Source organism: Arvicola amphibius, chromosome 10 (genome assembly GCF_903992535.2).
Source record: "Arvicola amphibius chromosome 10, mArvAmp1.2, whole genome shotgun sequence".
NCBI classification, from domain to species: domain Eukaryota; kingdom Metazoa; phylum Chordata; class Mammalia; order Rodentia; family Cricetidae; genus Arvicola; species Arvicola amphibius.
Genome location: NC_052056.1, coordinates 86,858,957 through 86,885,281, shown reverse-complemented (window position 1 = coordinate 86,885,281; position 26,325 = coordinate 86,858,957). Strand labels below are relative to the sequence as shown.

General features: G+C 50.2%; 1 protein-coding gene across 4 annotated transcripts in view; it reads left to right on the top strand.

The window, feature by feature from the left end:
- The first annotated feature begins 2,012 nt into the window (after positions 1-2,012).
- Rimbp2 (RIMS binding protein 2) overlaps positions 2,013-26,325 on the top strand; it is a 63,723-nt gene continuing 39,410 nt past the window's right edge. For all 4 annotated transcript variants that reach the window (XM_038346700.1, XM_042055924.1, XM_038346701.1 and 1 more), the window contains exons 1-6: positions 2,013-2,114; positions 8,356-8,406; positions 15,655-15,859; positions 19,247-19,383; positions 21,568-21,644; positions 23,072-23,181. In XM_038346700.1, coding sequence (XP_038202628.1) covers positions 2,013-2,114; positions 8,356-8,406; positions 15,655-15,859; positions 19,247-19,383; positions 21,568-21,644; positions 23,072-23,181 — 682 coding nt within the window. The remainder of the gene's footprint in view (positions 2,115-8,355; positions 8,407-15,654; positions 15,860-19,246; positions 19,384-21,567; positions 21,645-23,071; positions 23,182-26,325) is intronic.

The following is a 26,325-nucleotide window of genomic DNA, read 5'->3' as shown; positions in this document are numbered from 1 at the left end:
TCATGATGTAACTTTAAAATGCTGACATCAGGGGATGGGGGTGTGTACACGTTATCACGCATGGGCCATAGATTCAACTCTAAGCAACGCACACATCAAATGTGATGGTTCAGACCTGCATCTTAGCCCTGGGGATGTGGAAGCAGGAGGAACGGAAATTTAAGTCATCCTCAGCTATCTTAGTTAGTTCCAGGCCAGCCTGACACCAAACTGTCATGGTGCCGCGTGTGTATTATATCAACATACTGGGAGCTGAGGCAGGAGGGTCACAATTTCATGGCCAGCCTGGCTGCTTATCAATCCTGTCATCAATCAGTCAATCAACCAACCAGTCGATCTAAAACCAACTAAACGTAGTAAAACAAAACAACAACAAAACCCCAAGATTCAATAAAGTTGCTAGATTAAAAATAAACTATAATAAATCATGAACTAGTTCAAGCAAAAGAGTCAGGTAACCATGCTAGATCTCTGTCCCGTGTACCAGGGTCCCCCTTCATCACAAGCGTAAGTATGTTCATGACCCTCAGAGGATGCCTAGAAAGAGGGTAACAGGACTGCAGGGTCTGTTGCAGGTGGAAAACCCCACCTGTCTGTTTTTGAGGACACGTTTGGACTTTGGTCTCTGGTACCCAGGGGGTATGTGTTGAGGCCTTCCTGCTTTGGAAGGAACCTAGACTTATAGGTGAGAGATTCAGACTTCAGGGGGTTAACTCAGTGGAGAGAGTGCCTTCAGCACAAGGGTGAGGGCTGGAGTTCAGGTCCCGAGCACCCACAAAAAGCCAGGCATCTCCTCTAATCCCAGCCCTGGGAGCGGGAGTGGGGAGTAGATACGGAAGAATCCTGAGGGCTTCCTGACCAGATATCCCAGTCAATCAGCAAGTTCCAAGCTGATGAGACTCTGTCTCAAAAAATAAGGTAGAGAGTTCTATAGGGAAGTACCTGCTGTCATCCTCTGTTCTCTGAATAAATGCAAGGGGGCGCACACCTGCATACACATGTGTATATGCATGCATATACCATACACACACACACACACACACACACACACACACACACAAGATTCAAGCTTTGGAAAAGGTGACCATACATATTTCATAATATAAAAAAACTAAAGAAAGAAGTAAAAATTAAATGTGAATGTTTTGTTGCCGGCAACCTCCAGGCTGGGAAGTACCTCACATAGGAGGTTCATTCTTGTGCGTGTGCTGGTGCAGCCAGGCTGGAGGTTGGACAGTGACAGTACTTGGGTTCTGCAGCCTCTGACATTCTTGTTGATTCTCGTGACTGGGATTCTGGGCTGGGTGGGCTGGATGATCAGAGGTCAAAGGTGAGCATCAGCCCCTGAGTTCTGAGGGCTTCAACTTGTCTTTCTCATGAGATGGATGGTGGTTCCCAGGCAAATGAGAAACTACCTCATGCATTGGGACCCTCTCTGGGGGACATACCGGAGGACGGAGCTAGCGGTAGGGATAAATTAGGACTCTGAGGTTCTGTGGAAGATATGGACTCTGGGGTTGATCCTGGATAAATGTGCACTTTACCTGTTGTGTGAGACCATGCCTCAGTTTCCCCATGGTTGCGAAAGGAGAGTTATAGCATTCTCCTCTAGTGTTCGTGGAGGGTCGTGTGATTTTGATGCAGGTAAGAAGCTGGAAGCAATACAGGCTGGGCAGGAGCAGATCTGAGCCTTGTCTGGTGTTTGCAAAATACCTGAGCTGAAGCAGAGGAAGAGGAGCGAACGCCTTCCCACGCCACGCTGGGGGAAGAGGAGGTTCCCTCTCCCTAAGCCTCAGCTCTGCCAGATCTCCTGTGCTGTGAATATAGACAGCCAAAGCAGGGGAGGGTGCCTGGGGACCAGGGTTTCCCAATCTCTCTGCCTCCCAGGGAAGAAGCCTGGGAGAGGAGGCGGGTGTGTCGTGCCGCTCCTGAGGGTGGGGGCAGAGAAAGCCTGCTGTACGTGCATGGTGGTGGGCAGCAGGTGCTCAGGGGCCTCCCTGTCCCCACAGCATATGCGAGAGGCTGCTGAACGGCGGCAACAGCTGGAGTTGGAGCATGAGCAAGCCCTGGCTATCCTCAATGCCAAGCAGCAGGAGATCCAGCTTCTGCAGCAGGTGAGCCCAGGAGTGCGAGAGAGAGAGAATGGTGTGTGTGTGTGTGTGTGTGTGTGTGTGTGTGTGTGTGTGCGTGCGCGCGCGCGCACACGCGCGCGCGTTTGGCTGGAAGGGTGGGGTGTGTGTGTGAGCTGGGCCTGAGAAGTTAAGGCATGTGTATGTACATGTGTCTGCATGCCTGCTGGGCCTGGGGAGGTTTTTGTAACTGTGCACCAGGCTGAGTCTTGGGGGCTACAGAGCCCTTTTGTGGCCTTCGTTTCACCCCAAGCCCCGGTTTCCCTGAGGCTGACTCTAGGCTCTGTCTTGTCACACACAAACCATGCAAAGCTGTCCCATCGGGTGCCAGGCTGTGGCAGGAAAAGCATGCAGACGGTTCCAGTTCCTGCCAGGGGCGTGTCTTGCTTAAGCTTTGGGGAAGCAGGTTGCTCACTGACTTCATCCTGGCCTGGGATAAAATCCTGTCCCAGGGAAAGGCAAAGGCCAGGCCAATGCTATGGCATATGGTGGAGGGGTGGGAACCTAGGCTATGTCTGTGTGAGTTCAGCACATTCCTGTCATGGCCTGTTATGATATCACTGGATGGAAGGATTTGAGTTCATAGTTGCTGTTGTTATTAAGTGGTCTTATTACATGTGTTATTAAATGGTCAACCTAGGTATATTTATGGCAAGATTCCAGAGGGGGTGGTGGTGAGGAAGTCAAGTGAAAACAGGAGAGAGTCTTCCTGATGAGGAAGGAAGGAGGCAGGTCCAGAGTCAGGTATGTCTTCCACCACACTGTGATGGCTGGTGCTGAGGAAGCCCACCCCTACCTCAGCCCAAGCTTGCTTTGCTGGCCTGTCTCTTTCTCAGGTAGAAAGATTCCTATTGCAAGAACGGGGGCTGGGAGGGAGGGACACCGAAGAATTAGAATATGGAGACCAGAGACTGACTGGCTATCATCTCTCTCTTCTCTTGCTTGAAGCCGAGTGTCCCTGGCTCAGTGCTGGCCAGGATGGGTAGTGGGTAATTCTTGTAACTTCCGTGTGGCCCCATGCCTGTCTGATGATCGTCATGGGTCTTTGATCTTACAAGGATACTCAGTTGCTCGACCCAACTGGGCGGTGATAAAAATCTGTCTGCTTTTCCCAATCAGAGGCAACAGGTAGCTGAATTTTGAAGCCCCCTTTTCTAGTCAATATCCGAGACCTTGTATTAGGTATAGATTTCATTAAGCTGCTGTTCGTGGGGACTGTCACAACCACACTGCCTGTCATAACAAGTTGGCCAGAATACTGAGAAACAATATTGTGTCAGGATATTATTCTTCCTCCCCAGGGCTGGGAGGAGCGGGATGCTATTCATTACAACTTGGAAGCTGCATCCCCCTGCCGGGTCCATCGGAGACAGATAAAGAGTCTGCAGAAATACAAATAATATCTAATAAGGGTGACAGGATATGGCTCCTCCACAGATGGCTCCCTGGGAGCCTGGGGTCATATTGACTGAGTGTCTATCTGATTAGAAAAGGAGCCAGTCCCGCCTGTCTGCTTAGTTTTTCTTCTGCCATCCAATTTCCCTTGAACCTTTTGTCCCTTCATCGTGTTCTTTATTCTGGACATACGGATGCTTCTTCATCTGTGAGGACAGAGGAAGAGAAACTGGATAAAATCAAATGCCAGTTCTGTAATGTCTGAGAGACGATGGCTCAAATAAAAAAATAAAAGTAGCAGGAATGTCAGTGGAAGGGGAAATGGAATGAGACAGAGAAATCTTCCCCAAGTTCATGGTCCATTTGGTCTTTGCTGGGCACAGTCGGAGCACTGCCCATGCTGTCCCCGCCTTCCTCACAGTGTTGGCACTTTTGCTAGACACTGAGCAGTTCAACAAGGGAGATATGGTGTCCTGGGAGCCCCAGGTGTTCCCATCTCGGGATGGAGGTAAATGAAGAAATACGTGACAGAACTATCAGACCCCATGATGGCTAACACCTTAAAGGTAATCAAAACCTCTCAGGGTCCCAAGCTATTGCATATTGTGTAACTGTCATGTTTTGAGAGTTTACTCCCAACCAAACTACACTCAAGGTACCAGCATGGGTGGTATCAAGATGTTTCTGCTTGTCGTTTTGGGAACATCAGGGTTCTAGAACAGATCAACCTGTAGCAGGTACTCACTCAGTGATTACTGGGTGAACTCTAGAGCTGGGGATCCAGGTTGGCACAGAGAACAGGTAAGATGCTGTCCCTATGCGGCCCTCATCGCAGTGCCTCTGTGAGATAGAGATGGTCAATTCTTGCCCTTGCACATGCCCCTCACAACCCGGTAGCATCTGCAGAGTGGCTTGTGACCATGGCAGTCAGCCCTCCAGGAACAGAAGGTATGGAGCCCTCCTCTTCTACAGCTACAACCAAGGAGCTTGTGGTTGCAGATGGGCTGGAGGTCCTGGGATGTAAGCCCGATCCCATGGTGACCTCTTCAGAGCCATTCTGTGCTCTTAGAATACCACTTCTGAGGCTGCAGATAGTCAGAGTCTCAGGCCATCTGTACCCTTGTTCCTCAAGACAACAATCTATTGTCTCTACAAAGGTTTGCCCATAGGAGGCTGTGGGCTTCAGTGTGACCATTCTCAATCCTGGGTGTGTTTCTGAAGTGCGAGGTACAGAAGAGCCAGCCAGAGTGTGCTGCACGGCGTCTTTTTTGTTAATTTCTACACTTCCCATGGAAGTCGAGGCTTTGTTATATGTGGAAAGCGGGGTATGCACAGACCAACACCACACATACTCAGGACAGCATGGGCCCTGCCATTATTTGTGCTTCTGAGGATGGCAGCCAGGACCTTGTCTAGGCTAGGCAAATGCTCTGCCACGGAGAAGTGCCTGGAGCTTTGGGCACCAGTCTTCCATTTTCCTAGACATGCCCCTGGGATGTGGACATGTGCTTATCAACATCTCAGCCCTGATGAACATCAACTCAAGGCTCCTGCCTGAGGCCCTGCAGCCCCAATAGTTATAAGGTGCCCATTTAAACTATCTTAAATCACAGCAATAAAAATGACTCTGCTTAGCTCCATTCCATGCTTAGAGTGCTCGCCCTGGCACAGGATGGCTCCCGGGCCAGGTGTCCTATGCCTGTGTCCCAATTCTCTCCTATGTGCATGTCTGTCTCAAATCTAACACTGTAGCTGTGGACTGTCCCTCTCTCCTGGACCACTGCCCCTGCAGGTGATAGGTCCCTTCTGTTCTGGAGAGCGCTGTAGGCATCCATGGGAGCCATAATTCTTCTTCCGTGTTTCTCCATCTGCAGGCATCCTGTCTCCACGAAGGTCACACATCCCACCGCCCCCCCCCCGCCTCCATGTTGGCAGTGGCCCCAAAATGAGCCTTGCTTAAGTTACTGCTGAGATTTTTTTCCCAAGACTCTGGAGCTGCCAACATGGGGTGTTAAATTTAACAATCTATTCCAATCGCCCAAATGGCCCAGCTTGGAAGTGGCCTATGAAAATGAACTCCTGATCAGCCTCCAGAGGCAGAGATGGAGTCACCGCTGCCAAGTTGGCTCGGCCTCCCCGGCCTGCCTGAGTGCTTTGTTGATTGAACCCTGACAGTTGAAAACCGTCTTTGACTCAATGACAGAGATATTTATAAAATCTCTCTGTTCCCCGGCTGTTCCTTCACCCCTCCTGCCCCATTTTGTTATTTCTTCTGTCATTGTTGCTGTTTTGTTGTGAAAGGAACAATTTCAAGTGTCAACACGTGAGCCGAATTCAATAACCGTGTGATTAGCGGGCCTAGTTCTAGCGGCTCGCCGGGCTCTTATACCCTCGTCGGGAATCTGCGAGAATGAGAGGCGTGCTGAGTGAGCTTTACGGAAATCTTGGGCTTGTTCTCCTTTGAGTCCTTGCCATGGAGCTGAGTTCTTGCCTCGGCCCAGCCCACACGCAATCTCACAGCGGAGGAGATGAGGTAATGCTCAGTTCTCACCCGCGACAGTGCAAAGTCCAGGCTGATACTCTCCCCAAATGGAAACCCCAGTGTGAGCCCAGATGGGCACGTGGCTGCTTAATTAGAGCGGGTGATGAGGCAGGAGACTGGAGTGCCCAGAAACAAGCTAATTCGTAGGTTGAAGGAGCGGGGGCATTGGGGTGTAGCTCAGTTGCTACAGCCCTTGCCTAGCATGCACGAGACCCTGGGGTCAACCCTTGGTATGAAAGATGTTTGTTGTGACAGCATATGCCTGTCACCCCAGCACACGGGAGGTGGAGGGAGGAAGATCACAAGTTTGTCTTTGGCTATATGGTGAGTTCGAGGCCAGCCTGGGCTACATGAAACCTCATCTCAGAATAAAACAATAAATGAAGCTGAAAAGCGCTTGGAGGCACAGATGAGCCCAGCTTGGACACACAGCCTGGTGAGGCAGGGGCCTGAGCTGTCTCTTTATTCCATCCCATGAAGCAACCGCAGACCCCTTGAGCCTCAGTTTATCCGCTTTTGGTGTGAGCATCAATTCTTACCAGTGGGCAATGGCATTTATCCCAGAAAGGTTGTCTGCCTATATTACCACAGTGAGATTTTGGGTGTAGTCCGGTCCAGGGCCTTAACCAGCTGCCTCAGGCACATACGAATCCCAAATGCTATCCTCATTCATTTCTCTCTGTCTTCCCCTGAGAAAGCTTCATCTTTGGCTTTAATATGGAGGCCCACAGCACACTATCTTTTCCCCTCATGATAAGATGCCTACAGTTGCTCCAATCTCTCATCTCAAGTCACAAAGAAAAGGGCCCTCTTATTCTCTCAGCATCCTCCAGCAGAGGCTTCCGGCAGGAGTTAGTCCCTGCGGTCATGAAGGAGAGAATCTGGGATTATATTTAATCTCTTCCTTCAGTAGTATAAATTCAGACTCTCTTCTCAGGTGATGAGACCCTGAAGACAAATATGGCGTGAGTTGTCTCAATGCTGGGACCTCAGGAGCAGTGGGGATAGGAAACAATGCGGTTGCACTTAAATTTTCTGTGTAAACTGCCCTTAGCCAGACAGGGGCTCTCATGCAAAATTTCTTCAGTAAAATGTGTGACGTGTCTTCTTCTGTGTGGTGTGGCTTTAACTGTGGGAAGGGGGCAGGCCCCTGCCGCAGGTTGGGGGTGTGGAACTCCGTGCACCATGGTGCCTCCTTTGGGTGAGGGTGATCTGAGGAGGACCTGGACCGTAAACGGGATAGTGCCTCATTTCCCAGGCAGGAGGATGGATGAGAAGACAATGTTCCTCAGGGTTAGCATGAAGATCCCACAGCTCTGGTTCAAACCCCCATGGTTCCTTCTCAGCTGCAGGGCCAGAGCCATCTCTGTGTAGCCCTAGCTGTCCTGGAACTCACTCTGCAGACCAGGCTGGCCTCAGACCTCTAGAGATCCGCCTGCCGCTGCCTCCCCAGTGCTGGGACTAACGGCGCGTGCGCCACCACACCCATCTCTAACTACCATTCTTTTCTCAAACTTTCTATTTATTCTTTGTGTCTTTCACATCATGCATCTCCACCTCATTCATTTACCTGTCCCTTCATATCTATCCTCTGCCCTTGCAACCTGCTTCCCCAAAATAATATTTAAAAGAAAAGGAAGGAAAACTCAATTTCATCATGGAAGCTGTAGTGTGACACAGTGAGTCACACAGTGAACCCCTTTACCCACATATCTTTACTTGCAAGTGTTCATTGCAAAGAGTCATTGGTCTGGTTCAAGACCTCTGGTTTCTGCTACACTATTGATGCTGGGCCCTCAATGGGACTCCTCTTGGATATCCTGTTGTTGTCGAGATCCTGCAGCTTTGGGTCTGCAAGGACTGGTACCTTCATGTGCTCCAGCAGATCACAGATGGAGTGGATGTTGGGGTGGACCAACTCATTACCCTGGTTCTGGGCCTGGGTAGTGCCTGGTTGGTCAGCCAGGCAGCTCTCCCCGATCCTCACCACCAGGGTGAGTTCTCCAGCTTTGTCCTGGCTAGTGCACCCCTTGCAGAGATGAACAAGGGGAGGGGCCAGTTCTCATTCCAGCTGCCATTCTTAAGAGTCCATCCCTTCTCTCTCTGACTGCCTGGCGATCATCAGAACCAACCGAATCCTCACCACATGACGCAGCTCAGGGGAAGACCTGCAGACTTTACCCTCGCGCTGGGAAATTAGGAGCCACGGGCATCCTTTGGTCATGCAGCTTCCGACCTGAGTCCCTCCTCTCCTTCCTAAACACTTTTTCCTTTCTCCATCACAAACAGGCTCAGGTTGAAGCTAAGAAGGAGCATGAAGGTGCTGTGCAGCTGTTAGAGGTGAGCACAGGTGGTGGGTGGGGTTGGGAGGACTACAGGGTTGCCAGAAAATAAACGGTATCCACCGGATGTTAGAAACTAGACATGGCCATGGCACCCCTCCCTCACATTGTCCTCACAAGTCTGCTCTCCCCTGGGCACTGTTACCGTTTCTGTCCTTACCACTGAGGAACCAGCACAGAGAGGTGAATCAATTTTTCCTCAATCACACAGCCTGGGCCAGGGCTGTGTGTCTCAGTAGTCTGTGCCCTTTGGCTAGCTGCTCTCAATGGGAAGTGAGGAAGGGGAGGGGGAAGGGTTTCTTCTAGGAATGGTGTTGGGTTATTCTAGGAATGGTGATGGGGGGTTCCATCCTCTGAGGGATGGCATAGGGGACATTGCTGAAGCTCTGTGGTCCTGATAGGGAGACATTTGCAGGATCAGAGAAGGGAGGGTCTGGGATAGTGGTTGTCAGCCTTCCCGATGCCACGACCCTCTAATACAGTTCCTCACGTTGTGGTGACCCCCAGCCATTAAATTATTTTATTACTACTCCATGACTGTCATTTTGCTACTGCCATGAATCATAATGTAAATCTCTGATGTGCAGGATATCTGATGTGGGCCAAGACCCACGGGTTGAGGAATACTGGTCTAGGAGCAAAGTGGTTAGTGCCATACCAGCTTTTCCTGGGATTATTGTTCCCATGGGAATGGCCATCTCAGTCATGTGTAGACCTTTCTCAGTGGTCCTGGGGGTCTGGAAGCAAAACAGCCACCAGGTCTCATCATCTAGGCTGGAAATGACACTTCTGGTCTGTGGCTTTGGTCCTACATCAGTCTTAGAGAATGATAGGAACATAGAAGGCAATTGAGCTCTTGGCATCCTTAAGAGCCTTTGCCATTCATTCCTCATGCATAGCGACCAGTTAGCCAGTAGGATGGTGGTGAACTGAACTGACCGTGTGGCTCCCCAGGCTGCCTGCTGCCAGGGAAGGGGAGCTTTCCAGGCAATTGCAAGATGTCCCCTTCCCTGGGGGAGTAGCTACTACTGAACACAGAGTGTGTGCTCCTCTTGCGTCTCCCTCCGGAATCTATTCCTCCCACAGGGAGTGTTCCATGGCCACTCACCCACGTATTAACATTGATCTTTGGAAAGTTCCTATTAGTTATTATCAGGAGGGATGTGTGTGTGTGTGTGTGTGTGTGTGTGTTACATGACAGAAAACAATACACATCCTGGGAAAATGGAACATATTTCCTCCAGATGAGAACAGTTCAGTCGGACCTTCCCTAGCTAGAAATGAGTCCCTTCCTTCAGCTGCCCTGAAGCTTAAAAGCTTAAAGACTTGGTTGCCTGTGTGGCTTCCATCTCCTCCTAGGCTGTCACTGCAACCTGTTACAGCAGTGCTAGGTAGCCCGTGCTTTGAGCTCTGTTAACACCCACTGCACAACACGCCTTCCATCTAGAAGCTGGGGAAGGCCGTTCTGCCATGGGCTGTACTGGGTACTGTCCACTTCATTCACGCCATCTTTCTGTAATTGTCTTGTCTGGCTCTCCACCCAGAACACTCTGGAATGCATGCAGGTATTCAGTGTGGCTTTTCCACCCACGCACGTGCCCTGTGGTGCTTTCCCTGTGTGGGCAGCTCTAAGCCCCAGGTCTGCTCCTCCTCCTCCAAAGCACCTTGAGGGTCTGACTTTCACAGGTGCCTGGTATGGGTGTGGACCAAGGTTTCTCCTCCTGGTGCCAGCTGAGGAGTGGGTGGAGAAATGCATACTTTCTTGGAGTGCTGAGCTGGCCCTGTGCACACGTCTTCCCGTTGCTTGCCAATGCTGTGAATTCAGATGACCCGTGGGCAAGAGGCAGGGACTGATGTTCCTTGAGAATGGTGCGTGGATGGGAGGGCCTGGCAGTATGCCTAGAGTTCCATTATGGGTCATCAGAATTCACCGCGTGGCCCCTGTATGCTCGCCTTCCTATCCCATCCATCCAGAGCCAACAGCAAGCTCCTTCCACAGGGGACGGGTTATTCTGGTCATTCTTTCCAACTTCCCTTGGTGTGATCCCTGGCTCAGACCAAGGACTGGTACTAAAGTCAGAAAGGGGTGGCTTTCCTCACTGCTAGATGGGGAGGGGTGTTTCTCAAGAGGGGTCCTTAGACTGACCTTCATGACATCTCTGGAAACTTAGCACCAACATTGATCCCCAGGTCCAGGAAACACACAGAGCTCTGTCTTATCCAGCCCTTCAGGGTCCCATGTGAGTGGGACTCAGCTAGTCCAAGTCATGTGTCAGAGGAGGCATCAGGCTACCTGACGAGAAAGAGGGATACCTGAAGTCTTGACCAATGTACATTTGAATGTTATAACCGAGAACCCCTACTCCCTGAAGCCCAGCCCAGCCTCCACCCTAGCACTGTGGAGAGACAGAGGGGCGAAATCCCACACGCTGGTTGTCAGGACGCCTTCCAAGGACAGATATCTTTGGAGTGTGTGGAGCACCTTAGCTGCCATCTGGGTGACTGTCTTTAGGCAGAAACACTGCATCCCTGTGGCTGCAGCAGTACAGTCACTGGAGGTGACTGAGTTAGGACGTGTGCGGCCGCAAAGCCCTCTGCATACCTACCAGCTGTGTAGATGGTTGCAATTCCCAGTGGGTGCATGAGCAGCATATGGAATGGGGAGGCTGCTGCCCAAGACACCCAAGAAGATGCCAGTTTCAGGAGTTGATTAGAAACACAGTGAGCATCCTTTAGTTCATTCTCGGGGGTGGGACCCCAAGGGCAAGAGGTAAAATCCCCAGCACGCAGTTGCATCCCTCTTCCCACAGCAAGTGAGATGGGGCCAGCTGTCTTGCTGAGCTACAAGGGAGCTATAGAGAACGTTGCCCCTTAGCCTGTCTGCTCATTTGTCCCCGATAGAAGACAAGAGTAAGCCCGTAGGCCTCTGTGCCACTGAGAAAAGTCTCAGCCAGGAAGATGTATGGTGGAGACCACCGTTTTTATAGTCAATGTCAGGACAAGAGCAAGGGGTCTGGGACGTGGGAACAGGGCTATTTCCACACAGATCTGTTCCTATGGCAACCATGATGGATGCATGAAACTCCATGTACTTGCAGGTAACTCTGCAGGTGATTTCTGTATGTCCCATTGTCTAAAGACTGGAGAAGTATCCTTCACCTTCAAAGCTACCTTAGCTTGGGCACAAGCCCAGCATGCAGCTCCACACCATGGAGAATGAAAGTCAGAGAAACTCCCGTGGAGGCGGCAGGGAAGCCGGCAGTCATGTCTTCGGATAGTTGCCTCTGGCTTTTGAACGCTCCGCCTGCCTATGTAAGCGGCTGCACTTGTTCCAATTATAGAACGCTTTGCCATCTGCCACAGCCATGGTTGTGGTCACAGCACAGACCCCTCCATCCCCCGCCTGCAGGTGCTTGTTCTCTGAGAGGCTCGGGCTGAGCCAGCAGAGAAGAGTGGGTGGGTGTGCCCATGAGCCTAAGTGAACACACACAGGCTAAGTTCCCACCATGCAATGGAGACTCCACAGCGCTCCAGATAAACCGAAATAAACACCACAGAATCAAAGCAGTAGCCAGGAACAGAAGAGGGCACTGCTGTTCCTGGAAGTGTCCTGGAAGTGGGTGACTTCACGCTATCAGAGCGCCTAACCTATGAGTGGCCCAGACCTGCAGCACCTGCAGCCAGGGAAGGCTGGGGCCTATGTGCACAGGGGCTCCTGAAGAAGGGAAAACGGGGCACCTAGGCATTTGAGGCTTCTGTGGGATCTTCTTCCTTGCTGTTGGAGGTTGCTGAAGCCTGAGTTGGCATCTGCCTTCCAAAGCTGTTTTCTCTGATGTCTGAGGAGAGACCAGCCAAGGGGTTGGGAAAAAAGACAGTGTTTGTCAGGGGGTGGCCCGGACCCACACTCAGAGTCTCCGTAGTAACCTTAAGGACCAGGCTCTACCCCTGCCTTTCAGTTCATTGTGAGTCACCCCCAAAGCTAGGCCCACTGCAGCACCCCTTGTGGACATACTTTAAAGTTACTGACACATGCCCAACAGGGGACATTGGCCTCATGCCTCAGTTAGTCCAGCAAGAAGACCCAGGCCTCTTAAACGTGTATGTCTCCACCATCAGCTCCCTGTATGCTTACTGGAGGGACAGCTGCAAGTCCAGCATATCGCCAGGTGGCTGGGTCCCTGGAGCACTGTCTACACAAGAATATTAAAAATCCCAGCCTTGGCCACCAGCTCGAGGACAGCAAGCTTTCATCATCCTGTTTCTTATTTTTTCACCTATGGGACAGTGCTCAGCTATGTGAGCCAACCTGATGTTTCAAAACTTTAATATTTAACTTTATGTCTATGGGTATTTTGACTGTATATATGTGCACCATGTGTGTCCCATGCCCGCAGGGGCCAGAAGAGGGTGTTGGACTGACTGGAACTCGAGTATCAAACAATTGTGAGTTTCCATGTAGGTACTGGGAATGGAACCTTGGTCCTCTGGGACCCATCTCTCCAGCCCCACGTTCAGCTGCTTTCAATTCCATTAACCAATGCCATCTTTCCCTATTCCTCACACTTAGGAAAATGTTCATATGGCTATAACCCTGGAATACAAACTAGTCCACTTAACTCTGGGACCTCTAGTCTGGCTGCTGGCGGCCTCCAGGGGCCAGGTAGGACACGGATCTGGAGAGGCAGGCCAGGCTAGGTGGTCCGAGCTGGTCATGCTCCTTGGTTGTAGCACCCTAGTTGGTGCTCACTGACCTCCCCTCATTTTTGTTTAGGGAATCAGTTGTACATGTAGGAGCTTATAGATTGTCATATCTGTGTAACACCCAGTAATAGTTTTGGACTTGCATAGCCACACCAGATGTATGAAGTCTTCTGCCACCCAAGGACACAGCCTCATGTTGCCCTTGAATACTCACGCCCTCTCCCAAGCTGAACACTGACAAGCACTGACCTGTTTCTAATGTGTAGTGTTGACACTGTGTGGTGTGGATGGAGAGTCCTTCTGCCTCTCCTTAGTTAGGTCTGGTAGTTGTGCGTGATGCTCGAGAGATGCTTTTCAGAGGTAGGATTATCCAAATGCTGTTTTCTGCTCATCCCAGGGGCCTCACTGGCCCCTATAGGTACTCATGGCCCTGTTTGATGACTTGGGTGGTCTGATGGCTTTCCCCTCATCAGGGCCTTTGATGCTGGTCCCTCAAGTGACCCCTCTCATCATGTAGGCTACTTGGATGCCTTAAGTATTATTGGGGCTGCTAGGGTCCCAGGATCCTGTTGTCACCATCCCACACATGGATTTTGCTCTTAGGGTCACACCTGTCCTTGCTCGTGAATCTCCCTACGTTCTCCACAGCCCACCTGTGTGGCAGAGCCCAGAGGTTTGGTCCCTCGCCTTCCTTTGAGGTGACGGCTGTCTCTGCCAACCTCATTCAGCTTTTAAAAAGAGGAACCCTGCTGGTTTTTTTTAATGAATTGAAGAAATTAATTATAGGCTTGGGATTCATTGCAGTTATTTTTAGAAACCCGTGATCTCAGACATAAGTAGCACTCTGTTCTGGATGAAAGAGCTGAGATACTTAATGCTTATGGCATGAGGAAGAGGGAGAGGAGGGGGAACAGGAGGGGGAGAGGAGAGAAAGAAGAAGGGAGAGGGAGGGCAAAGAGGAGGGAAAGAGAAGGAAGTATAGTATGAGGAAGGAGTAGAAGAGGTGGAGGAGGAGGAAGAGGAGGGAGGAGATGTCGAGGGGGAGAAGGGATGAAAAGAGATAAAGTGAAGAGGGGTTATCTGTGGCGGGGGGGGAATAGAGAGAGAGAGAGAGCGGGGGAGAGGGAGAAAGGGGTAGGATGGGAGGGAGACGGAGCGAGGGAGACGAGAGAGGGAGAGAGAGACAGAAAGAGAGAGAGAGATGAGACAGGAGAGAGAGGAGAGAGGGAGAGGGAGAGAGAGAGAGGAATGGCATGGGAGGGAGAGGGAGGAGAGAGAGGAGGAGGGAGGGAGGGAGGAAGGGAGGGAGGGAGGAAGGGAGGGAGGGCGGGAGAGGGAGAGAGAGGGAGGGAGAGAGGGAGAGGTAGAGAGAGAGAGAGGGAGGGAGAGGGGGAGGGAGAGAGAGAAAGATAGAGACAGGAGAGAGGGAGGGAGGGAGGAAAGGGAGAGGGAGAAAGAGAGACAGAGAGGAGAGAGGGAGGGAAGGAGGGAGGGGGAGAGGGAGAGAGAGAGAGGGAGGGAGGGGAGAGGGAGAGAGGGAGGGAGGGAGGGAGGGAGAGAGAGAGAGAGAGAGAGAGAGGGAGGGGAGGAGGGAGGGGGAGAGGGGGAGGGAGAGGGAGGGGGGGGAGGGGGAGAGAGAGAGGGAGGGAGGGAGGGAGAGAGAGAGAGAGAGACAGAGACAGAGACAGAGGAGGAGGTAGAAGAGGCAGAGGAGGTGAAAGAGGATGGAAGGTGGAAGAGGACTGTCCACTCCTGAGCCCTGATCAAGCCAGGCAACAGATGGACTCACAGCCATTTTTTTCTACATTCCCACATGCCTGTAATAAAACAAGACTCTATTGAACACCAGCTAGGTACTGGTCAGGGTCAAGTTTTTGGGGAGCAGAAAGAAGCACAAAGATTCAACCCTCACCTCATGATGCTGACATTCTAGTATAGAGTCCCACGGCATTCAGGGACAACCTTTCACACCTGTCCTGCTCAAGGAGGGAGCTTGCTGGCTGCCCTTTTCTTCCATGTGTTTCCCTGGGAGATCCTTGTCTTTCCCTAGGTGTCATGGTGGTGTTGTCCAATGACAGTGGTGTTTCTAACCCAATACCAAGTAGAAGTTCCTTGGTGTTCCTGAGAGCCATGTTCTTTGGGGATCTGCAGACCCATGGGATGGGCACCCGTTGAAATGGCATTGCATGATGGGTTGGCAGCTGGGCTGTTCCCTAGTCAGTGCTGTTTCAGCCTCACGCTCCAAATATCAAGCAGGCGTGCCAACCACAAAATGCCCAGGCTGCACGCAGAACCTGGAACAATCCACACTTGGCTGGGAGCTGAGCGATGGCAAGATTTCTTGGCACCTGTTGTTCCCCATGGTGGCCAGCAGCCAGGCAGCCTGTGAGGCTGGGCTACCAGACACTGCTGTTCTGTGGAGGTGGAAGCAGCCCCTGCCACACACAAGCACACAGCATGTGCACGCAAAAGCCACATGTGCCCCAGTGCATATCTGCGCCACTAAATACCCCTCTTTGACTACTGTCCCGCCTCTGCTGTGCAGTCCAAGGTCCGAGAGCTGGAAGAGAAATGCCGTGTGCAGAGTGAGCAGTTTAACCTTTTGTCCCGGGACCTGGAGAAGTTCCGGCAACACACTGGGAGTATTGACCTGCTGGGCAGCAGCTCAGTGGCCTTGCTGGATGTCCCCTTGGCCCCTGGCAAGCCTTTCCCACAGTACATGAATGGACTAGCCACTTCTATACGCAAAGGTAAGTGGCAGATGTTTGCAACAGCTGGGGAAGGGGGCCTGTGGTGGAGAGTACAAAGAACTACCGCAGCAGGACTAAGGACAGCTCAGGCTGCTGTGTCCTTATTTGTTCATAGAGTGGCTTGGCTATGCTAGTGTGTGTGTGTGTGTGGGGGGGGAGCATGCTTGTGTGGGTACAGGTGCACATGCATGTCTAAGTGCATGCATGTGGAGGTCAATCTTTGATGGTGTTCCTCAGGATCCGTCCACCTTGCTTTTGAGACGGGGTCTTCCATTGCCCTGGGGTGTGAGGATTAGCCTAGGATGGCTGGCAAGTGAGATCCAAGACTTTGCTTGTCTCCATGGCCCCTGCCCTGGGATTACGGATGTGCTGCCCTGTCTAGCTTTTTGCATGGGTGCTGGGGATGGAATTCAATTGCTCATGTAGCCCCTCTCCCTCCAGATTACAGGCTCCTACCTGTAAGCCAGCATTTGAGGAACTGATGCCAGAGAATTGTAGTTACTTCCGGAACAGCCTTGGCTATAGTGAAAGACCCTGTCTTTAAAACAAAAACAAACCCCCAAGTTGTTGATTTGTTTTAATTAGGGAGCAAATAGGGATCTGAATGCCAGACTTCCTTTTGTAACTTTATTAAGACAGTTTCCAGTCTCTCCTAGTTCTTATCAAAATAGAGAAATGCTCCTGATTTTTTTTTTTTAATTGTAGAAACTAGGCAATGCTCATCACTCTGTGCCATCATCACTGGAGTTCTTCCCCCCAGCTCCTCAGCTCTTACATCTTTCTTTCTAGGTCTCAAATCACAGGAACTGACAGATAGCATCAGTGGCTGTGGATATGAGAAACAAGACTGAGGGAATGGGACTGCCCCCAACCTTCTGGTTGTTTACTGAGCAGAGTGCACCTAGGTGTCTGGGTGTCAAGGTTGTGATGTCTTAACATCAAGGTTGTGATGGCAGGGTCGTGTAGGAAGCCCTGTTCTGCTGCAAGAGATCAGATAAAGCTTCCAGGTGGCCTTTGGCCCAGACAGATGCTCGCAGATAGATGGTGAGGTGGGAAGAGGCTGGTGCTGTTCTAGAAGGGATGGTTGGGTTCTAGAAGGGTGGTCAGTGGGAGACGTATCCAAGCTGTGAAAGGCACAAGACAGTTTCTGTTTTCCCCCAGAGAACCTGAAGCTTCCCATTTTGCATCCTAGCAGCAAGGGAGTCACACAGATTACCCCTTCAGCATGGTAAAATCCTAGGAGGTCACCTGAGGCAGAGCTGAAGGTTTCTTTGGGGGAGGGTGCTGGTTACACATGCACCTCTAACATGGCTTATGTCCAGTTCTGACTCAGAAGGAATACAAGAGTTTGTCGCCAGCCACAGGTGTGCACCACTTTTCTCAGGCATGAAGCGACTGGTGCCCTCGTGAACTCTCAGCAGCTATTATTGTCTGCAGGAGAGTTGCACAAGATTGGGTTCATTAACTTCCTGTCAAGAACGGGCTCATGAGACCTTGCCCCCCCCCAGGATTTATAGACATTTCATGGCTGCTGTGGGAGGGGCTTATGAGGCCCCCAGCCCATGAGGGTTATGTAGATAGTTATGGATTACATTTTCTTCTGTGGAATAACTGCTTGTAATTGTCCCCTGCTCTTCTAATTAGCTCTATTTAAACTTGTTGGCTTACCAACCTATAGTCCCTTAGACATGTGCTCATGTGATGGGACCCACAGCATATGCTTCCTAACTGTGCTTGGGAACAGCATAGCGTGATGCACTCACTCTAGATGCAGCATTGAATACCAGGGCCTAAACCTATTCACCTTGAAGCCCAGGACCTTGCCGCTAATGCGTCCACACCTTCCCACTCCCTTGCCCAGCTGGCCACCACTTCTCCTCTCTGTCCTAGGACTCTGACATCAGCTGTGTCCACATGTGACTGGTCAGTGTGGTCCACATCGTCTGCTGTTTATATTATTATTTAGATTATTTAGACTATTATTACTTTTTTTCCAACACAGAAGCTCTTTATTATAAACAGGCTGGGTTATTTTGTATGTTTGTTTGTTTTACGGGTTTAGGGAAATTAAGTTGCTGCATTTCTGGTTAGTCCTTTGAAAACTGGTGGTCACTGCTGGCGTGTTCTGATTAGCTAGGAGCACACATTATTAGTTAGCAGGCTTTTGGTCCATTGACAGGTTGTCTTGGCCAATTTTGTTTACTCACTGTGAGTTTGCATGTGTTTGCTTGTGCTTGTGCTATTGCCCTGCCTCAGGCGATGATGGTAACACCCAACTTTAATTCCATATTATTACTTTTTTGAATAAGGTACTCCAGGTTCTTCTACACTGGGAGAAGCAGCAGGGTTTTTCTCTTTATTTAATGCATTTGCTGGGTCGCTAATTGTATTAGTTTTAGTCACGTTTTTATTTCCTGCCTTGGTCTCCTGTCCCTCAATGAGATGACCTCTTGATGGGGCAGTTCAGGAAGCGGCTGGATACCCCAGGCAAGAGACATGCTGACCTGAAGGCAGCAGAGGATTCCAGGAAAGGCCTACTTCATGTTTAGATCCTGATGTAAAAGAATGTGGCTTCGGAGTTTAGATCAGGCTATCCTGGGTCAGTGTGCTCCAGGCCTGGCCTCAGTAACACAGTAACTGTGAGGATAGTGTTCAGGGACCTGCTTTGGTACCGAGAAGCCTCCTATCAAATAATTTCTAGCCAGAAATTTGGTAATTGGACAAGTTGGGACATTTTTCTTTTCTTTTCCTTTCTTTTCTTTCCTTTTCCTCCCTCCCTCCTTTCCTCCCTCCCTCCCTCCGTCCCTCCCTTCCTTCCTTCCTTTCTTTTTTTTGTCAGAGTGACAACAGACTTCAACGTAAACCTGTATGAACAGTGAGGTCATTGTCACCCAAGAGGGGAAGAGCTAGAGTGTAGCTTCAGGTATAGCTCCACTCAGGTAGCTTTGGTGATGGCACAGAAAGTCCAGACTCTGCCTCTCCATATTACAATGCCCAGCTCTACGGGCAGACTCTGTTCTTTAATGTTCTTTCCTATCCCAGTCAGAAAGGCTGAGGGACCACTGGATCAATTTCAAGCCAACAGAAGGGAAAGACTACATGCTCAGGACACACTCACCCTCTCCGATTGGGCCTTGCTGTGTCTCCTATCACACACCACCACCATCCTGTGCTGTCTATTACATATGACTTCCAAGCCTTTAATACAGTCAGCCTGTATGCTACCCATGATGATCCAGTCCAGGGCTTCACTGAACCAGTCTGAGGGGACCAGGACACGGGTGGCCCTCACACAGACACCAGAGAGAGGAAAGCCCAGGGAAGGCAAATAGCTAGCATGCTGAGCTGATGGCCTGTCTCCCTTCCCCGATCCTGTGTCCTGGCCAGGTCACGAGGGTCCCACCGGACACTACTCTGTGATTGGGGACTATATCCTGTTGTCTGGGGACAAGCTGGAGCCTCCGTGTGTGAAGCCCTCCTTCCTGTTACGATCCAGCAGCCCAAGATGCAGATTTGAGTCCGAGGTGAGTCCCACCTAGCTGGCTCCAGAGTGTATCTGGGAGGATGTCTATGCCCCGCCCCTCCATCCTTCCATGCCCTTCTCCTTCATTTCCATTATTTTTCTACATCCATCCCTAGTGAACCACCATGTGTCAGAAAGTAGGCACCTGTGGCTTACAGGCCAAGGCCCTGGATATTATGGGGTGATGTGGGAGAGTCTTCTGTTTGAGTTGATTTCATTGGCTAATAAAGAAACTGCCTGGCCCATTTGATAGACCGCCCCTTAGGTGGGTGGAGTAGACAGAACAGGAAGAGGAAGTGAGGTAGAAGGATCAGTCAGATGCTACGCTTCTCCTAAGTTAGACAGACCGCCATGCCTCTCCTTAGGGAGAGAGATGCCATGAAGCCAGCCACCAGGTCAGGCGTGCTGAATCTTTCCTGGTAAGACACCACTTTGTGGTGTTGCATACATTATTCGATATGGGTTAGTCAAGATGTGAGTAAGAGGCTGAAAATAATGGGCCAGGCAGTATTTAAAAGAATACAGTTTGTGTGTTGTTATTTTGGGGCATAAGCTAGCCGGTGGCCGGGAGCTGGGCAGCGGGAACGCGGTCCATCTGCCCCTCACTACAATGGGGGAATACATATGGTGGAAGGACACAGCACCCCATCAGTATCTGGACAACCAAGTCCTGGTGAGGGTTCTGCAGATAGCAGAACTGGCTGTGTGGACTTGTGATTGGGCAGGGAGGGGCTGTGAGGCCAGGAAGGTTGGCCATTGGTGTCACTGTATGCCCGAGAAGCCAGGTGTTTGGTTGAGGAGAGCTGGGAGGTGGTGGGGGTAGGGATAGGTGTGACTTTGGTCCCTTGAACAGCACTAATCTCTGTGTAAGTCACACAGCGTGGTGCTAGAGGGCTCCCAGGAAGGAGCAGCATGGCTTGATTGTCGTCATGAAGGACCACACTGCCTTCCACACACAGAAGGGATGGGAGGGGAACTTTCTTTCCCTAGGACACTATGACTCAGTCTCCCTTTTATCTGAGACTGAGTCAAGTATCCTATCTCAGAGGCACATGGCCTCTGAGGAAAGGCTACGTGCTTCTGGGATTATTGCAGTAGGGGTCTTGGTGACGGTCTCAAGTTCTGCAGACTCTGAGACTGCAGGGTGAAAGAGGGAAATAAGAGGTGTTTATGTGGAAACTCCACTTCAGCCCCACCTTTCTCTCTCCAGACCCTGTTCCTCAGAAAGCCCACCAAGCAGTGGCTCCTCCCCCCGAGACGCTCAAGACCATACGTACAGAATTTTTTTTAAATTGATTTTTATTGAGCTCTACATTTTCTCTGCTCCCCTCCCTCCCTCTCCTTTCCCCTTCAACCCTCTCCCAAGGTCCCCATGCTCCCAATTTACTCAGGAGATCTTGTCTTTTTCTACTTCCCATGTAGATTAGATCTCTCTTGAATTTTGCAGGCAAATGGATGGAGCTAGAAAACATCATTTTGAGTGAGGTAACCCAGACCCAGAAAGACAATTATCACATGTACTCACTCATAAGTGGTTTTTAAACATAAGCAAAGAAAACCAGCCCACAAATCACAATCCCAGAGAACCTAGACACCTACAGGATATTTGAGACCTGGCTCATAACTCTGCCACATGATTTCTCTCCTATTTTCTTACCCTGAGAATCACCCAGGAATTGCTTTGCTCAGATTAAACCCAGTCTTGTTAATTTGGCTGGATTTGGCTTATTGCATCAGAGAATCCCATAGCTGGGATTTTCAAAATACTTATCCAGAGGATCCCTACTTTTTCCTTTCTTGTGAATCTCCATGGCTTATCGAATGCCCCTGGAGATGGCAAATGGGGTCCTCCATAGCAAGAGCCCTCTGAATGCAGAAGGTGTGGTCACTTCTGTCTTCCACAAGCTACTTGGCATGACATTCTGGTGTCTTAGGCTACAGTATTGGGAGGGCACCTAAACCTCTGCTGATGTTCAGGCTAGGATTCCAGCAAAGGTCTATGGAGGTGATTCCCATCACATGAGAGTTTCACAGACTGGGCTACTTTCCCAATGAAGCCCAGTGGGGCTGCAGGCAGATTTCCTGAATGTCACCAGGGAAGGTGTCATGTCACTGGGTGGGAAGACGGGATGGGACATATAGCCTTTAGTATCACCAACTGTAAACCACATTACTCCCCTCACAGATGGACAATGACCGGAACTCTAACAACTCCAAGCAAAGCAGCTCGGGAAAGGTGCACCTGTGTGTCGCCCGCTACAGGTAGGGATGTGACGCCACACCTCCACCCTGAGCTGGGGCAGAAGAAGCAGGTGAGAGGCAGGGAGTGCACAGGTTGAGACCACACTTTGTTCTCCTGAGTTGCTGTGATTTGGTGTCTCAAGCTGAGTTCCCAGGAGCTTGCTCCCTCGCAGCTCCAGAGGTCAGCAGCTGAATTAAGGTACCATATGGCCATGGCCCAGACAGACTCTGACTGAGGGTCTTGGATCCTTCTCATGTTCTGGTGGCCCCAGGGCTCTTGGTTTGCTGCTGTATCTCTCTAGGCTCTGTCTCGCCCTTCCCATGGCCTCCATGTGTGTTCCAGTGTCTCAGGCATTAATGTCCACCCTGGCCAGTGTGATATCCTCTCACCTGTGTGACATGTGTAGGAACTCCTTGGCAAATGAGGCCACATTCACAGAGGTCAGAAGCTGAGACTTGTGGCAGATCTTTATGGGGGACACAACAAGTACCAAACAGAATGTCACAGGGGATACCGCACCCAGAGCCTCCTCCACTGATGCCTCCAATTCCTGCCTCTACTTTCTTGCCAGAATCCCAGGCATCACATCTTAGAAGTCTTTAGTAGGGCATACCATTGATCAAGCAAATGCAGTTTTTAGAATTTCTTTCCTTGTGCAAGTGTTCAAAGATGTGTTATAAGGACATTTGCCAGGACACTGGATTCATTGTTAGTCAGGAGATAGAAGCAGTGTCTACATCTGACATTAGAAAAACAGTTCCATAAAGTTTGGTGACCTCAGCAGTGGGCTACTATACTTAAACTAAAAAGGCTGCCATTGGTGGGGTAGAAATACAGTATCCTACATAGTAGAGTGAAAAAAAACAGTAAGTCATATGTGCAATGCTGTTCTACCTCAGTTAGCTAATCTTTGTTTAGAGGCAACATAATTGGACTGGAGAGATGGCTCAGCTGTCAAGAGCACTGAATGCCCTTCCAGCAGACACAGGTTCAGTTCCAAGTAACCATATAAGGCAGTTCACAATCACCTGGAACTCCAGCTCAAAGGGATCCAGTGCCCTCTTCTGGCTCCCACAGATACTGAACGTACATGTGCACATATACACACCCAGACACATAAACATAAAGAAATAAATCACAAAAAAACAAAAGCAACAGCCTTCGCTCTGTTCGTAGGAGCTCACTAATTTGGAAATGTGTAGTTCAGGTGAAAGAGACACATGGGAGCAAGATGTCTGAACAAGATGTCCTTAGATTCGAAGAGCTCTCAGTGGCTTCAGAATTACCTTTAACCATTGGCGTGAGCCAGCCAGAGGAGGCTGGAGAGGAGACATAGCATCTCACTAAAGTGAGCTGTGGCGCCATCTGAGATATAGCAGGTGTAAGGAGTCATATACTGGCAGACCATGGCCAGGGCCACTAACATGCAAACTGCTTCTTCCCGCAGCTATAACCCCTTTGATGGGCCCAATGAGAACCCGGAAGCCGAGCTGCCTCTCACGGCGGGAAAGTACCTCTACGTCTATGGAGACATGGATGAGGATGGATTCTATGAAGGTCTGTGGATGTGCTGTGGTGGGTGGGCACTGGCTTGTTCTAGGCAGAAAACCAGCCTGCCCGGGCCCTGGGAGATGTGCCAGGTTCCCTCATGCTCCTGACTGCTAGCTCTCTGTTCTGTCCCTCCCTATCCCCAGAGGTCCCAGTCTCCCTCTGTGATGATTGCCAGGACAGTGGAGCTGGCTTTCCAAGTGTTAATGGCAATAGATGGTTGGCACTTAGGAGCCCTGAGTGTTCATCTTGGCAGAGCTTCTGGGCAGCTGCGTGCTGACATTGGCGCTGATAGATGCTTTGCTGTCACCTCTCATTATCCACGGGGAACAGGTCGACACTCAACCTCAAGGATGCTCGAGTCCCTTTTAGAATCGTGAGGTGTTTGCACATAGCCTGGGTACCTCCTGCGCACTGGGAACTCCTTCCTAGATGGCTTCTAACACACACAATGAAAATACCTGCCAACAACAATCAGACTGTAGACTCTGCACATGTTCTATAGAGATAAACTTTTTTCTTTTAATTTTTTTATTTTACATACCAACCACAGTTTCTCCTCCCTCATCTCCTCCAGCTCCCTCCACACACCTCCTTTCTACCCCCACCATCCACTCCTCAGAAAGCGTAAGGCCTCGCATGGGAGTCAACAATGCCAGCATACCAAGTTGAGGCAGGACCAGCTTCTCTCTCCTGAATCAAGGTTGAACAAGGCAATCCACCATAGGGAATAGGTTCCAAAAATCTGGCTCATATACCAGGACAGATCCTGGCCTCACTGCTAGGAATCCCACAAAAAGATCAAACTACACAACTGTCACCCACATGCAGAGGGCCTAGGTCAGTCCCATTCAGGCTCCCTGGCTGTAGGTCTAGAGTCCATGAGCTCCCATGAGCTCAGGTCAGCTGTCTCTGTGGGTTTCCCCATCATGATCTTGACCCCAATCTTATTTATTTTTTAAAAACCGTTTCTGTATTCTGAGGACAGGGGATTGGTGAATACTAAGGGCCACTGTGTTCCCCAAAATGCCCATCTGTGTCCTTGATGGTGCAGCCATCATGTGACCTCACTGAGTGTGATTTTCCCATTCTCAGAGGCCTCGAGATTCTTGTTAACTCAGGGTCCCAGCCTCATACCCTGACATCCCCTTTCCATCCTACTCACCACTAGAATCTGCAGAAAGGACCTGGACTCTGCCTACCCAGAAAGCCTCAGTTTCATCTCCTTTTAGCCTGACAATGGTGCTACTGCCCACAATCAGCTTTCTGGTTTTATTTTGTTCTTATTTTATGTGTATGATGTTTGGTCTGCATGTATATCTGTGCACCACATGTGTGTAGTTTCTGTGGAGACCTGAAGAGGACATCAGATCCCCTGAAACTAGAGTTGCAGGTGGTTTTGAGTCATGGTGTGGGTGCTAGGAATCGAACCCAGGTCCTCTGGATGAGCAGCACATGCTCTTCAGCATCGAGCCATCTCTCCAGACCCTGCTTTCTGATTATAGATGGGAGTTGTCTATCCCCTGGCCCTTCTGCTCTGTGGGAAAGCCTGGTTTTGTCATGGTCTCCTGAGTGGAAGGGACTTTTGTTGAACTAGTTTTTCTCTTGCATGAGCTCGTGTTGCTTCTCAGAGTATATGGGAGCTCTGGGACTCACTTTCTGGATGCCCACTTATAGGAGGCTGCATTGCTCCTGTGACATTATCAGTGGACAACCCTCTCCCTGGCTGTGCAGCCCCAGCAGATCTCACCTTAGGGTTAACCAGCATGCCCAGTGTGACTGCCAGATGACCTGGTTGAAGTCCCTGAAACTTTCCCATCATGCGCCGTGCCCACAAAAGGTTCCAAGGGCCTCACTTAAAGGAGTTCCAAACTCAGGCTGTGATGGTCTGTGTGACAGAAGGACTTGCTTCTCTTCTCTGTGGCTCAATCTTTTCCATTGCAGAATGGCGATAGCTCTCAGTTTTCTCTATGTCTGGAAGATGGATTGATCGCTAGGAAGTGCTTATAATGTAGCCTTGTACATCACTATAGCTCAGTAAATGTTAGATACTGTCATCATCAACCCCATCATCTCCACCATCATAAATACCCTTATCACCTCCATCTCCAGTACCAACACCATCATGGTCCCCACCAACATCACCACTATCATAATCACCATTATCACCATCACCGTTATTATCACTGCCATCATCATTACCACCAGTATCATTATCATCATTGCCAGCACCACCATTATCATCGTCAGCAGTACTACCATATCACCATCACTACTATATTATCAGTATTACCACCACCACCACCACCACCACCACCACCCTCACCACCACCAACACTATCACCTCCATCATTATTGTTACCAATATCATTACTTCCATATACTGGACTGTCTTTGGTGCCAAGAATTGACAGCCTCAATACTATATCCTAAGTAGAGGTTGGGAACAGAATACAAACCCTAATTAAGTGGCTGACTTGCCCTCTATAGGCCATGTCATAGATCCTCTAAGGCAGGGGGATCTGGGTAGAGAAAAATCCAGTGGTCATGGTGCCCCAGTCTCATGGTGACCCAGTCTCCTGGGGCGACCTGACCTCTCTTGGAAGGTATGCTTTAATGGTCTTTTGTGTGTGTGTGTGTGTGTGTGTGTGTGTGTGTGGTGTGTGCTGGAGTCCTTAGCTCCTCTACATAGTCTCCTTTGGCTGCTAGCATCCATGTGAGCTCCATTTATCCGAGAGCGCGCGTGCGCACGCCCCCCACCCCCCACACACGGAATTCAACTGAATTCCAGAATAATAAAGGCCATCCTCCACAACAAAAGTCACCTGTATAGCATTTGCTTATGCCACACAAGTTAATGACAACCCTAATTGTTGTAAGGAGGTTGCTTGTTCGTTTTCCGGCTGCCCAGACTCCCGAAATAATCACACAGAAGCCATATTATTTAAATCGCTGCTTGAGCCATTAGCTTAGCTTCTTATTTGCTAACTCTTAGTTAACATCTTAGTTTAATCCATCTCCATTAATCCATGCATCACCATGAGATCGTGGCCTACCAGCAAAGTTTCAGCATGTCTGTCTCTGGCAGTGACCCCGTGGCTTTTCCTCTCTCTGCCTTTCTTTCTCCCAGCATTCAGTTTAGTTTTCCCCACC